This window comes from Trachypithecus francoisi, unplaced genomic scaffold (genome assembly GCF_009764315.1).
Source record: "Trachypithecus francoisi isolate TF-2019V2 unplaced genomic scaffold, Tfra_2.0 Lachesis_group13, whole genome shotgun sequence".
NCBI lineage: Eukaryota > Metazoa > Chordata > Mammalia > Primates > Cercopithecidae > Trachypithecus > Trachypithecus francoisi.
Window position 1 is genome coordinate 31,384,738 of NW_022681458.1, and position 14,240 is coordinate 31,398,977.

At 37.1% G+C, this 14,240-nt stretch overlaps 1 protein-coding gene across 3 annotated transcripts in view; it reads right to left on the reverse strand.

Moving 5' to 3' along the window:
- The window catches only part of UNC80 (unc-80 homolog, NALCN channel complex subunit), a 229,458-nt gene that overhangs the window by 161,006 nt on the left and 54,212 nt on the right, over window positions 1–14,240 (reverse strand). For 2 of the 3 annotated variants that reach the window (XM_033230431.1, XM_033230432.1), the window contains exons 14-18: window positions 11,484–11,630; window positions 8,162–8,309; window positions 5,942–6,090; window positions 3,349–3,515; window positions 2,505–2,603 (exon numbers count right to left, since the gene is read on the reverse strand). In XM_033230431.1, coding sequence (XP_033086322.1) covers window positions 2,505–2,603; window positions 3,349–3,515; window positions 5,942–6,090; window positions 8,162–8,309; window positions 11,484–11,630 — 710 coding nt within the window. The remainder of the gene's footprint in view (window positions 1–2,504; window positions 2,604–3,348; window positions 3,516–5,941; window positions 6,091–8,161; window positions 8,310–11,483; window positions 11,631–14,240) is intronic. The other variant, XM_033230433.1, reaches the window with a different exon arrangement.

Consider the following 14,240-nt stretch of genomic DNA (forward strand, 5'->3'; position numbering starts at 1 on the left):
GGTTAATTGGGAAAGAAAGTACACAAGTGACCACGTGTCTGAGTGTGGTTTTGTGTGCACACATGCTCAAAAATGTCTCCAACATAATACACAAAGAGTTTACAGAGGTTATCTCTAGTTGGTGGTATTTCCGTTTTAAACTACTTTCCTTTTATGTTTTTCTGTGTTTTCTACATTTGTCAGCTTGAGCAACATATATTACTCCAGTAATTTGGAAAGGAAAAGGTATAGAAAATACATAATGAAACTTATTTATGGGGTTGTACACATTGATTTTCTTACAAGCTTTGGGGCTGAATCAACCCTGTACAGCAATTCTTTTCTACAGATATTTATATGGGTATCCAGAATTTCTTAAAATCTCATCAGAGTACTAAATATTTTTAAATTCTTTTTTTAAAAATAGGGCATTCTGTTTATCAAATATGGTATGAATTTAAATTAGTTTTCTAAAATTTGATTTCTCAGTTGCTTTTTATCAAACAATCACAGGGTATGAAGCATTTCTGACTTTTGGTAAATGCATGGCATAATGATATGTGTATGACTATGTGGTCTGGCTATAAAAACATCTGGGGAGGTTATAATTTCTCAGTTTCCTCAATAAAATGTTACATTGGCTTTGTCCAATGGTGTGTATCAATATTGAGTTTCAGAGAAATGAGTACATAAAACTGCTTTAATATGACTCAGGGAATGTGACTATTATTTAAGAAGGAAGAAGACACAGGACCACAAGGGGAGAGAAGGAAACAGAAAGAGAAGCTAGAGGAGGAGCCAGTGTCATCTGAAGTAACCACCCATCTTTCTCCAGTGCTAACTAGGGGACATTTGACATGGTTACCTTTTGGGCCTACTGGGATCATGAAAATTTCCATGTTTGACATTTTATGACATCACTCTAAGTGGAAACATTTATGTAGAGGCATATTAAAACATGTATCTTCACATAAGAAGAAAGAATAGATGTGCTAAATGCTAAGAAATTAGGTGGTATTTACAGAACACTGAACAAAGAGAATATTTTGGAATCTAGAAAACTCAATAACCTAGAAATATACAGTCGATGGCTTTATTTTTTAAATCCAATTTGCCTAGTTGATCATTCTCATTGATCAGATTACCTCAATAGTTGCTGGTGTTATCTGAAAAGAAAATAATCTCTTCTTTTTTGGGCAGACTTTCTGTGTATAAAGCCTTTTAACTAGTCTCATGGCTATTCAGTCACAGAACTTTGTCTTTCACTTTAATTTTTTTTTCCTTAGAGCTTCTGTTTGCTTTTTTACCATGTCCTTAAAGGCTACCTTAAAGGGAAAACTAAAACTGAATTTTAAGAAAGGAAGATTAAGAAAGCAAAAGCTTAATAATAATCTGACACTTTTTATCCTTTCATTGATTGATTGAATCATTCATTCATTCAATCATGAAATATAGATTAAGTGCCTACTATGAGCAAGCCCAGTCTCCACACTGGTGCTATAGCCATATGCAAAAACTCACATGTTCCGTGAACCCATGGACTTGATCTACTTGAACACTAAATAAACACAAAACTCTATTTATCACAAATTTGTGCTTACTACAAAATCTCTAAGATTTTGAAGTGCTCCAAGAACTGCATGGGCATTTTTTCTTCGAAGATTTTGTTCACTTGCTATAGATTACTAAGGTCCTATCTGATGGCTGTTTGCTTCTCACTTTGATTTCCCTGACTGTGAAGAAAGGATACCATAAAACCTAGAATATACTGTAGGATCCCTAGAAGAAAAATCACTTAATACTGAGTAAGGTTTTGGGAAGCAGAATGGTATACCTTAAACGAAGTACATGTTTTCACTCCACTTGTGGATTAGTAGTTCTCAAAAAGAGAAAAAATACAAATAAAACTTGCATAGAACTAGGCTGTACAATTAGTGTCTACAGTAACCCTTATATTTTCTGGGGACACTAATTTAAAGATTTTTTTTATTTTTCCATTACGAAAAGTGTAGATTAACTGATGTCAGAGGACACTGGAATAGATCTCAAGAGAGGACCAAGGTACAATGGGGTACAGTCTATGCTTCAGCTAAACGTGAGCATTGGAGAAGTTTTTGTTACTTCTTTTGAGAAAAGCTTCATTAAGTATATTGACAGCCATTCATGCATTTAATTTTTTTAAAAAGTATAAGTGATTTTAAGCAAGAAACTGCAGGACACTCCCAGCCCACCTGGTATATATACCATTTTTCAAGGTGTATCTTCAGTAGTGTGCATGAAAAGCAGAAGCGAGGGAGAGACTGGAGATGGGAAATGTAGTTAGGGAGGCTTCTCATAGGTACAGACTGGTTATTTGTGATTTGGCCTGGAGAGGTTAGTGGCATTGGGAATGAAACGTAAAGGGTAGAAACAAGGCAAAGTTCAAAGGAGATGAAAAACAAAGAAACAGCAGTTTGGAAAACAGAAATTCTTTCAGAGTGAAGTGCATAGCCCTCTGCAATGGAGACAAAGCCAACACTACTTACTGCTCTGGAGTCTGTGAGGGGCGACCAGACATGAAGCTGCGACATTCCTCAGGTGCAGAGGATACCTGGCCTTTATCCACAATGCTTCCCGCCTCTGACCTATGCAAATGGTGCATTCCAACAATTACAGCAGAGCAGGATAGCAACTGTTAATACTTCATACACTTCATAAACAAAAACATTCCGTTGTAGACAACTTTGCCGCTTGTGAACTTTATGTCACCAGGAATCTATGTTGTTTAGAATTTATACCGCACCATTAACTCATGACTTAGCAGCCTTTTGCTTCAAATATCACCATTATTGCAAACAGAGTCATTAACTGCAAGCAGGATTTTAAGTTTAGGAGTTTATTTTAATTTTTAGGTAGGAGTTAATATACAATAGGCATAAAATAAATATGTTTACTAGAAGGAAAAACAACAGGCTATTACTTAGCCATTTGTCTTTTGCCACATTTAGAATAGAATTTACTGAACAGGATCATATGGTATCAGTAATTGCTTTTCCTTTCTGAATAAAAGTGTAAATTATGTACAGAAGAGACTAAAACAGGTAGCATTTTACCATTTAATTAAGAGCTATGACGTGAAGTTCAAGTATATGAAAATTCAAGAACAACTGAGCTCTAATTCGTATTACAGGCGGCATTTATTTGACAGTAAATTCATTCACTTTCTAAGCTGCAGCTGCAGCACACCAGTGAAACCACTTATGCAAGAGAATTTTATCATTCCTATACTGAAGTTTCACCACAGGAACCACACAGACAGTAGTACAACAGCAGATTCTATTCTACTGACATAAGGCAAACACTCATACTCAGAGAGTTCAAGCTTCCAACCTTTTACTGCCTGCAGGCTTAGATTCCTGTTCATTCTCCTCCACCTTTTTCCCTGGTGCTAACTTCTCCGCACTATCAAGCAAAGCGCTGAGGGCCACTCTCCTGAAGACATTCCCGTGAGCCTCTTTGATAAACTGAACCAGCTGACGAATGTCACAATACAGTCCCTGTTTGGAGGCAAGAAGGAAGTTGGGGAAAGAAAGATAGCTGTGCGATTAAATAGTTTTTCCAGGTAGAGAGGAAGAAAGTAATTCCTTAGGCTTAGATGAGCATTGGAATCATTAAGACAGGATAGTTTACTACTGGTGAAGCTGGTGATACATTCCCTCTACAATGTTCCTATAGAAGAACATTACCAAGGCCTTTGCTGGTCATCCTTGGTATGAAAAAGGATGGTTATCACGCTTCATTCAGAAAGTTGGCTGCATCATTAGAAATACATTAATTTACATTTTAAACCATTGGATTCCCAAGCTTTAATTTTCTCTTTTAATTATAGCTTCTGAAGAGATGCCTGCAAAGAAAAAGGTAGTCAAAAATTTGTTTACATTAGAGATTTTGGTCCCTGTTCAGCTTCTCCAAATTTTCTGCACCATTGTGATAAAATATATTAAGTCCTTTAGACACTTCTACCAAAGACAGATTATTCAACAGATGATGCGTTTTGCTGGACAGATTTAGCAAATTACATATATGTTGTAGCCCATTTGAACATGAACTTGACTACAAACTCAAGGTGATGCAGGGCTATTAAAACCAATATATTGGTGAATCAATATTTTAAAACATATGCTGCACTTTTACTTGAGAAATTAAGCTTTGCATCCAGCATTTCTCCTCTCTCTCTGCTCATTAAGAAGGCAGTTACTGTATTTTTTTGCCTTAGGAAAAGTTCATGGCAAGGCACAATGCGGAAGCCTAAAGAACACTTACCTCGATAGTTTTGGTTTTCAAAACCTAAGACCACTGGGACAATTATGTCCATAAGTTTTAGGAAAGTAGAAGGTAGGACCCTTGGGGAAAACATGGATGGAGAACCCTTTGGGTTCGGTGGGAAGCAGGGCCCTGTGCCCCTCACTCTGCTCTGCAGTAGTTCCTCTAGGAATGGGGCAAGACTCCAAAAAGGAAAGATTCCAAACTCACCAGAGGGTGCACAGCCCTAAGCACATAGCGAAGAGTACTATGTGAAATCAGAGGTGTAGACTAATAATTGAGACCTGTGGAACCTCCGCAGGCTCTAGATGCTACCTAAGACTTGGGGGTCTTTACACAACACTGTGAAGTGGGAAACCCCTAGAATGACAGAAGTTTGATGTCCCACTGTTCTTACGGGATGGGAGTTCAAAGTTAAACTTAAGAAGATTCCTTTTTTAAAAAATTAAGAAATACAGTATTTTTCTATACATGAGTTCGTTAAAAAAAAGATGTATAAGCAGTCATGTATATCATAATCAACCTGTTAAATTACTTTTGCTATGACCAAATTGCATGCATGGATGGTACCTGTGTTACACCCAAGCTCCAAGAAACTTGCTGGGTTGGCTTTGGCTGTCAGCAAAGTTCAATTCCTTTAGTTTGGGATTTTATCTTGTTTATCTCAAGTTAAATGAATTGTTTCAATAGTTATAACAGCTTAAAATAATTCCCTTGATTTGGGTACATTAGCTGATAGGGTCCACATGTGCAAATGGGCTGATTTCTGCATAGGAGTCATAATATTTAACAGACTGGTAGGATAGAGAAATGCTACTTTGCCTCCCAAAGATACCTGAATTCACCTGTTCATGTCAGGTTTTTCAGTCCTAATCTACATTTTAGTATCCCAAACCACAATCTTCTTGGTGGTAATTAAGCACTAGCCTTTTAATTTTTTTATTTCTATAGGTTTTGGGGAACAGATGGTATTTGGTTATAAGAGTAAGTTCGTTACTGGTGATTTGTGAGATTTTAGTGCATCCATCCCCCAAGCAGTAAAAACTGAAACTAGATTTGTAGTCTTTTATCCCTCAACTCCTTCCCACCCTCCCCCTGAATCCCCAAAGCCTACTGTGTCATTCTTATGCCTTTAGCGCTAGCCTTTTATAACCTGGTTCTTCCCTATCCTATTGTGACTTTAGTGGTTTAATTAACAGTCTTTCAAGACAAGTAGCTAAAAGATTACAGACAGTGCTTAATAAAAGAAAACAAAATCAATTTCAGCAACATATTTGCATTAATTTTTAAAGTAAATATGGTTTCAAATAATGCTTGGGATAACATTCTTCAGTATTTTATGAGTCAACAAACTGTGCTCTAGAACCTTCTTTCTAAAGGGCTCAACATACTTCACAATTATTTCACCAAACACTCCATAACCTTTGAGATGGGAGAGGAAAATAGGTTAATTTACAAATAGGATAATGAGTAACAAGGAGAAGAAAAGTGTTGTTATGGCTCCATTATGACTTACTGGTGACACTAGGGAAAATAGATATTTAAACTTCAAGGTGTAAACTTTTAGATTTCAACTTCTCTTACTCATGGCCATGACAATGACTACTTTTCTCAGGGCAGAGACTGAGACCTCCTGTGGGAAGAGAGGAGAGCTTCTCACCAGATTCTCAGGGCTGTGCAATTCATGTGTGGTTGAAGCGCAACGTGTGATGAGGGATTTAAACATGGCGCTGACGATAATGCCTTCCACATTTTGGGCTGTGGATTTGTTGTCCACTGTGGTGAAGTTATTTCCAAACCCAGCCTTGTCTGGAATGCAAAGGCACAAATTAAAGACAATGTTTCCTTTAAGCTACACAATGGGTAGGAGTAAGGCAGTGCTTGACACCCAGGAATTAGTGAAGTGCTACATGAGATACAGAAACAAGGAATTAAAGATGACCCTGGTTTAATAATCTATAAGCAGATCTGGAAATAAATTAATCACAGTCTCCTTCAGAGCCTTTACTATGATACAACCAATTGCATTTCCAGAATGGTGTTGTTGATAAATCTTAGCAAAAGAAAGGAAACCAACTCTTAACTTTAGGAAAGACTTTTAGGCTCAGAGTAGTTTTTAAATAGGTGATTACTTACAAAAAAAAAAAAAAGCTCCTAAATGACCCCTCAATGGAGAGTTCATTTTCAAGCTTTCTGGTGGTGAGAAATGCTACTTTCTCAATGGAAATTGTTCAGTCTGTCTGAAGTGGAATAAGGTGGGGCCAACCAGGTAGCTGGCAAGGGAGAAGGAAGAGTCAGGCGGGAGCCCTGCAGGGAAGCTCACATAGGCCCTGGGAAAGACAGAGTCCTGCCAAGAATTTCAGAGTTCTTCCAGAGATTTCTTGGGCAGGTGGAGAGGGGAAACCTCCCACCTTTCTCAGAGCCACCTCCTTCTTGCTCACACACATGTGAAATGCCCGTGAATGGAAGCCTTCGACCTCCATGGCATTTTATGCCCGTTTTTCACAGAAAACTGGATCTTTCATAGGCAACACATAAGTATCCAGTGCCCGTGCCAGAGGATTTCTCATGGCCTGTGAACCACCTTTGAAATGTGACAAAGAGTATGGGCAGCTCCAAGATTCACCACATGGGGACCTATGTCTGCCTGGCTGATTCACTGTGATCCACTCCCACGTCTCAAGCAACGCAGGAGGAATTTATCAACTTAACGTAATATACTTTATTACCAACCTCTCACTGTCTATGCCGATTGACAGGGGATGATCTCTAGATTTCACATTGCTGAAGGATTTCTATTAGTCTATGCTTATAATTTCTGTCTCAAATAGTTTAAAAAGGAGAAAAAAATCATTTGTAATCAAGAATTTCTCTTGCATTGTCTCAACTACTATGCTAATTTATTGTCTTTTTAATTTATATTGTGTTTGGTTTAAAACAACTCTGCTAATAGATTGTTTTACGGGGTTCTGTAGAGGAGCAATATTTTATTTTAATATGAAACCAAACAATATTCCTGGGTTACAACCAGGAAAACTGCTTCTAAATCTAGCAAATATATTTTCATTATAAACTAATCAACTACTATCATACATTTGTTATATAAACAATAAAAGCCTATACTACAATGCTATCCTTCCCAAACGCTAATTAAAATGTGTATTTTGAATAAAATAAAACTGAGGCTTCATGCATTATTTTCATTGCATTGCTGCATTTGCATTCACATTGGACTGGCGGTCTTTGGTTTACTATAAATGCAAGTGACATTTATTGGTCTCCCCCTGTAACTTAGGTCTTCATACTAGAGTTTTCTGAAAACCATTAAGTTGTAAAATAGCTTGTAGGTTTATCTCTGGATCCATTTGCCTTTTTAAAAAAATTAAGTATGTGTGTGTCAAAATTGTGTTACTACTATGTTTACTGCAATCAAAAGGTTTGTCTCCCATACTACTTTGTGAAAAAATTGTCAAGCACTGTGCCACTATAATGCCTGTACGTTATAGATACTCACTTCACATCTGTTGAACTAATGAATATGCTCACTGCCTCAGAGATCATACAACAGAAGGTTATATGAGAGAGAGGAGTCCCATAAGGGGTAGTATAAACATTGAGGGGCTAGATGAGAACTCCACAAGCTTTACCAAACTTTCATTTACTGTGGTAAGTTGTCCTCAGAGAGCCTCCAAAATGTGTCATCAGAGATAATGTGCAAGCTTTTCTTGTTTATACGCTATACACACACCCACACACATGCATGGACACAAACATATCTTTTCCTCTAAATTCTACCCCCACAAATTTAGTGTCCCCTTGAAACACTACCTGCTTCACCTCACAACGACTTCTCCTAGAACTTCGGTGCAGCTTTACTTACTGTCAGTGACTGGCTCCATACAAAATCCTAGCAAAGCATGCAAGAAGTCCACTACATTATTGAGAGAGTCCTTGTTCACATAGTCCCTCATGGTTTGTCGGAACTGCATCTTATCTAGCTTGTATAGCTTAGTGAGGCAGTTCTGGGCCTGCAATGAAGGAAGAAAAGTGAAAAAGTCACAAGTACCAGCTTAAGCTATGGATACTGGTAATCTGAGACAGAAGCCTTCAGAAGGCAAGGGTTTCCAACCATCCCCACTGGCTGGTGACAGGCAACTCTGCTAGCCCCTCTTGTCTGAGTAAGATGTGAGCAGAGACAGACTGAGAAGTCTGAGGGTGTTTACATTGAGAACAACTGCTCCATAGGAAAAACCCCAAAGCTCAAAACTAAGGTCTAATGCTGGTCCCAGAAATATTTCAGTATTTTCACCAAGATCGAGATTTTAAGATCTTAATGATAAAAACCTCAAAGTTTGAAATTTAGGTAAGTGATAGAATTGACAAGCCATGTTTAGAAAACCTCAAAGGCTTTGTGCAATGGGAAGATGTGTGCCACACTACATCTGAATAAAAGAGATAGAAGAATGTCTATACAATGGAATGAAATGGGGCAATGACCGAAGTCTCTGGGTTGAGGGGAAAAGGGATAAGGATCAAGAAAGAAGGGGTGGCTTAGTGAGGGCCACCTTAATTACGGATGGAGAACTTTGGACAACCAGGCACAGGCACTGAAGTCAGATTAGGGAAAGCAATTTCTGAGAATTGGGATTTTATTAGTGCCCTTAAGTGTGGTCCAGAAGAAAATTTAGTTCTATCATCATTTTGACAAATCAAGGCCCAGGAAAAAGTCTTAGAAATTTTGAGAGAGAAAAAAAAGATTATAAAAGACTGAAATTTGGAATTAGCAATAGGCTTCTTGGTATAACCTTGTTATAATCTCTCCATCTGCATTGCAAAGTCAGAAGGATTGATATGTTTTTCACTTTTCCTTTATTATGTCCTAGATTTGAAATTAGGTATTTTTATTCCCAGGGAGTTTACAAGTTTCCAGATAATGAACAAACTCATTTTTTATTGCAAAATAAATGCTGCTAGCTATAAAATGAAGTTTGCAAAGCACTTAGGTAAAATATATTTTGCATGAAGAGGTATTTAATTGTCATTCCATAAAGAATTTGTGAAGATGTTTATTGTAGCATTTATAAAGCTCTTTAAAACCCTGAGTTGGCAGGCCCTGAAGTACAAATTATTCTGTGTTTTCTACAAAATACACCAAAAAAGGCATAATTTCAGATCTTCTCTTTAGAGGATATTAAAATGTTTGTATGGTCTGTATGAGTTCAGTCGGAAGTTTAAGCAAGCATAAGAATATCAGACTTTAAATACTTAAATTCTGAAAGAATATCCTGAAATTCTTCAAAAGAGATAAAACTTTTAAGAAATGAATTCCTTTTCAATAATTGGGGACTACCAGCTAATGATTAGATTAATACTCTAAGATACATTGAGGCATTATATGATGAAATTGCTGGGCACTTTGATGAATATCGTTAGAATAACCTTCTGTTTCTTGGAAGAAAAAAGGCTAGGGAGAGGACCTTGTCTGGTAAAGGTGAGAAATATTCTTAGTATCTTAAGAGCTAAGTAGTTTCTGAAAGGCCAATGGTAGAGAAATCTGAAAATATTTAGCTTCTGGAACTGGACTTTTCTCAAGGAAAATTTCCCAAATTTCTATCTTTTGGACAATGTGTTTGCTGAACATAAATAAGCAAATATAATATCAATAATGAGCATTTAACAGAATAAGATAATAGAGGAGTTGTCCCATAAGTCAAATCAATTAGACAGGTAGAACACTGGCTGGATGTTCTCATAGGAAGTGTTCAGGGGAGGAAAGTATGATGAACTAAGTGATAACAACAACTCCTCAAATGGCTTCTGATCCAACTCACCCTGCTTTCTGTGAATCCAGAAAGACAAATTTTGGATATCAGAGCCAGTTTATATTTCCAACTAAAGCACAACACTTTTTATTATGTTTATTTATTATGTTTTAGTGTTTCATGTCATGAAATTGGTCTTCTGCATGGAGAGTAATGTGGTTTATTTGTCTTTGAAGGCATTTATTCATACTGTAATAGAATTTAAAATCAAAGATAAAAAATCATATACACATGTGCAAAGATGGGGAAGATGCCAGCTTTCTATAGCCTTATTAATTATTATTTTCAATTTTTGGCCTCAAAATCTAGATCTTGGTCAAAATTTTCAAGTTTCAAAATTTAGAAGCTAATAGTGCAAATATAACCCCCATATACACATAATAAACGAAAATAACACAACATAACATAAAAGAACAAAACAGAAAAGGATAGATAGATGGATAGATGAGAGATGATACATTAAGCAAGAAAGTCAGCATGCTAATATTGTGTGAACATTTCATGACAAAACCTAATATCAAGGAAAAACGGGCTGGCATTAGATTTTGACATGATCCTAAAACTCTGCCAAGATATACCAAAGGATTTCCAGGACTCAAATTTGCATCAAACTCTCATTTTTAAGAGAATATTTTCTTATGATTTTAATTCAAACATACATATGAAGCAACCATCCCAGCTCAGACTGTGGAAGTAGGTTATTGTTCAAATTGAAAAAGAAAATTAACAGTCAGCAGAGGCAAATAAAAATGAGCTGGAAGACCATTTCCAGTACAGAATTACGTTTGGCAAGCACAAATGCAGAGTTTCAAGTTTCACACAGTTGACAAGGACATGATCTCAAATATTCAGAAGGCAAGGTTCATTCTCAAATAAAGCAGCCAGAAAATGACTGGCTACTTTTACAGTCCTGTTTTGTCCCAATAAGGGCCATTTTCCATGTCTTAGGAAGGACAACAAACCAGGTCCTAAAACTTGGACCCCTTTCTCCAATATGCAATATGCTTCTACAGTACACTGGCAGATGATTAAAAAGTCATTTGTTACAGGCCATCAAAAGCTTGCTAAATAGTGTTCATCTGCGCAAAAGTTCTTTCAAGCTGCAATTCACACATTCCAATTATATATACTTTCACTAATTGGGATTTGGTCTGCCCTAGGCAGGAAGCAGAAATGTTTTCCCAATTAAACTTTCCTAAGCCTGGGTTTTAGGTATCTTGAGATATCTCATGAGAATCTCCTCACACCAAAACAGCATTAATTACCCCTACAAAATATAATATTTTTCAGGGAACACTGACCCTCATTGTCAAAGGACTCATTCTTAAACAGAAGGGAAGGAAGAGGGAGAGGAAATGGAGTCTACTTTAATTCTCTTACATTCTCTCGGAATACCTGGTGTCTCAGACGGTCTCCAGAGAGCCCTCGATGTCCTTCTCCACAACCATAGGCACATCCCAAAGACTTCACTATTTTGATGAGCATTGTTAGAGCAAGCCTATGGTTGCTTACAGGTGTACTTTCATCCTGGTACCCACGAATAAGAAAAGAAAGAAAAGTCTGTTTACTTTGTCACTGAGGCCCTTTCACTAAGATTCTATTGTATGATTAAATCAAGTTTATATGTTTTACAGGGAGCACCTGCAATTCGGAAAACAGAATTGTAATGGGCTCAACAAACACGCTCCGTTTTCTAAAATTTAGCATATGATTTAAAAGAAAAAATATCTATGTATTTTGAACACCCCCTGTTGCTAGAGAATATCAGTAGAGACCTCTTTGTTAGAAGACATGCTTTTTATATCCTTGACTGCTGTCAGACAACCACCTAAAGAGAGACAGTGAAGACTATCAGTGATGAAAGCAATTAAGTTTTATTAGAAACTATCCTCATCCGTAGGCTTCTCATACACCAGGCAAAGATTACTGCCAAGTTTCTGGAACTGATCAAAGTCTGGAACTTTGAAATTTCATGGTAACTTCTGACATTTTTGAGGGCTTTCTTTTTCTAATTGTATACTTTACTGTATTATAATACACATGCACAAGCAAAGTGAGAATACACAGAACTTTATAAACACTTTCAGCTTGATTCTTCCCTTGAGGATAAATAGGAAGACTCCCTGAGACAAGTCATGAGAATTGATATCATCCTCTCTTTTGCCCAATTTAATCTTTGTTGTTAGTGGAGAACATGGCTTCCATAAAAGGAACTTCCTTGAATTATTTCCAAAGAAGTATAAGGAAGCAGTTGCCAAGGAATGATGCAGAGCCCAGTGTGGAAGAGTCACTTTATTTAGGAAGCTGCAGCCTGTCTCAGTCCTTCTACCACATTCTATCATCAGCATGTACACCATAAACCTGGATTCCAGCACTTGGTCCTTAACTGCACGTGATGTTAGATAAGTTAACTAATCTCTTTGTGTTTTTGTTTCCTTACCTATGAATTAAGGATTCTAATAGCTGCCTTTCCTACTTCATAGGTTTACAATGCAGAGCAAATTAAATAATGGATGAGAATTGTTTTGCAAATTGTAAGGGACTTTTCCATAGCCACATGATTGGGTTGATGCATAAACTTTGGAACCAGATATAAGTACTCAAACGTGCGTGTGGTATGGAAGGAATAGGGGCTTATCTATACATTAGCATGGGCTTTACTATGATAAGGTTGACTTTCTCCTTCCCTAATGTTATCCAGTTGGTCCCCCTTTTCTTATCTGTAAGCTTCTGTAGTGGAGGTGGTACTGAACTCCAGATATTCCCCTTGGCACTGCAGCATTCATTCTCTGAGCTGTTCCAAGTTCTGATGGCTGACTGCCCTCAGATGAGTGCCTCTGAAGGCCACAGCTAGAGAGCTGCCTCACCCAACATTATACTCTCTTCCTGGAGGCAGTCTACGTCTAATGACTGGACAGGGCCATAAAGGGACCCCAGATGTGTTTGCTAAAAAGGTCTCTTTGCATCACCTGGGGACTACTTAAAGAGCCATCCCAGCTTCAGAGCTCTCTGTGATTAGCTTAGGCCTCTATTACAACTACACTGCAGTTCAATTTCTCCCTATGCCCCATCCTGCTTCTTCATATCTAACAGAAGTTAATCCTGTGAGGACACTCCCGTAAATTGCCGGCACACATATCTTCATGTTGGAGTCTGTTTCCAGGGAGTCCTACTTCAGACAGCTTAGAAGGTTGCAAATAGAAGACTCAAACGTATCAACAGAACTGTATATATATAGGTTGACTATCCTTATTCAAAATGCTTAGACTAGAAATATTTTGGATTTCAGATTTTTTCAGATTTTGGAATATTTGCATATATATAATGAGATGGGAATAGGACTCAAGTCTAAATACAAAATTCATTTATGCTTCACATAGGCCTTATATACACAAGCTGAAGATAATTTTGTAAAATTTAATAATTTTGTGCATGAAATAAAGTTTTGACTGCATTTTATCTGTGACTTGTCACATGAGGTCAGGTATGGAATTTTCTACTTGTGGCTTTATGTTGGAGCTCAAAAAGTTTCAGATCTTGGAGCATTTTAGATTTCAGATTTTTGGATTTTTAGTTTGAATTCTGATTTTAGTTTCAACATTTACTAACTATATAACCTTGGACAAACTACTTAACCTACCTGTGACTTACAAAATCGGAATCATAATATCTGTTTCATAGAGTTGTGAGAATTTGAGTCAAAACATGAAAGACACATAATAGCAAAACTAATTATTATTAATGATTAATAATAGCAAAACTAATTATTAATTAACAATAATATTATTTTAATGAATGATATTATTATTATTTTAATATTAATATTATTTTAATAAATAACATTAATTAAAAATAATAATAAAAGTGTGGGGCACTGCTTTCCTCTGGAGCACCTTTATGCAAATTAGAAAAGGCACCCCTCTAGGTGGAGAATTAGAAGATGAGCCCTCTGAATGGATGCAATCCTTTGGTGAGTGGTTCCAAAAGCGGAGGTTGGACTGGATTTCAATCCTCACTGGCCTCCTTAGTCAAGGGACTTTGTGTACGGGGCTCTGTACAGGCTACAAAGCCTTACGCAGCAGTGCCTCAGAAAAGGTCATCCTGAGCAAGGGCTTATTTGGAAGACTGATTTACACA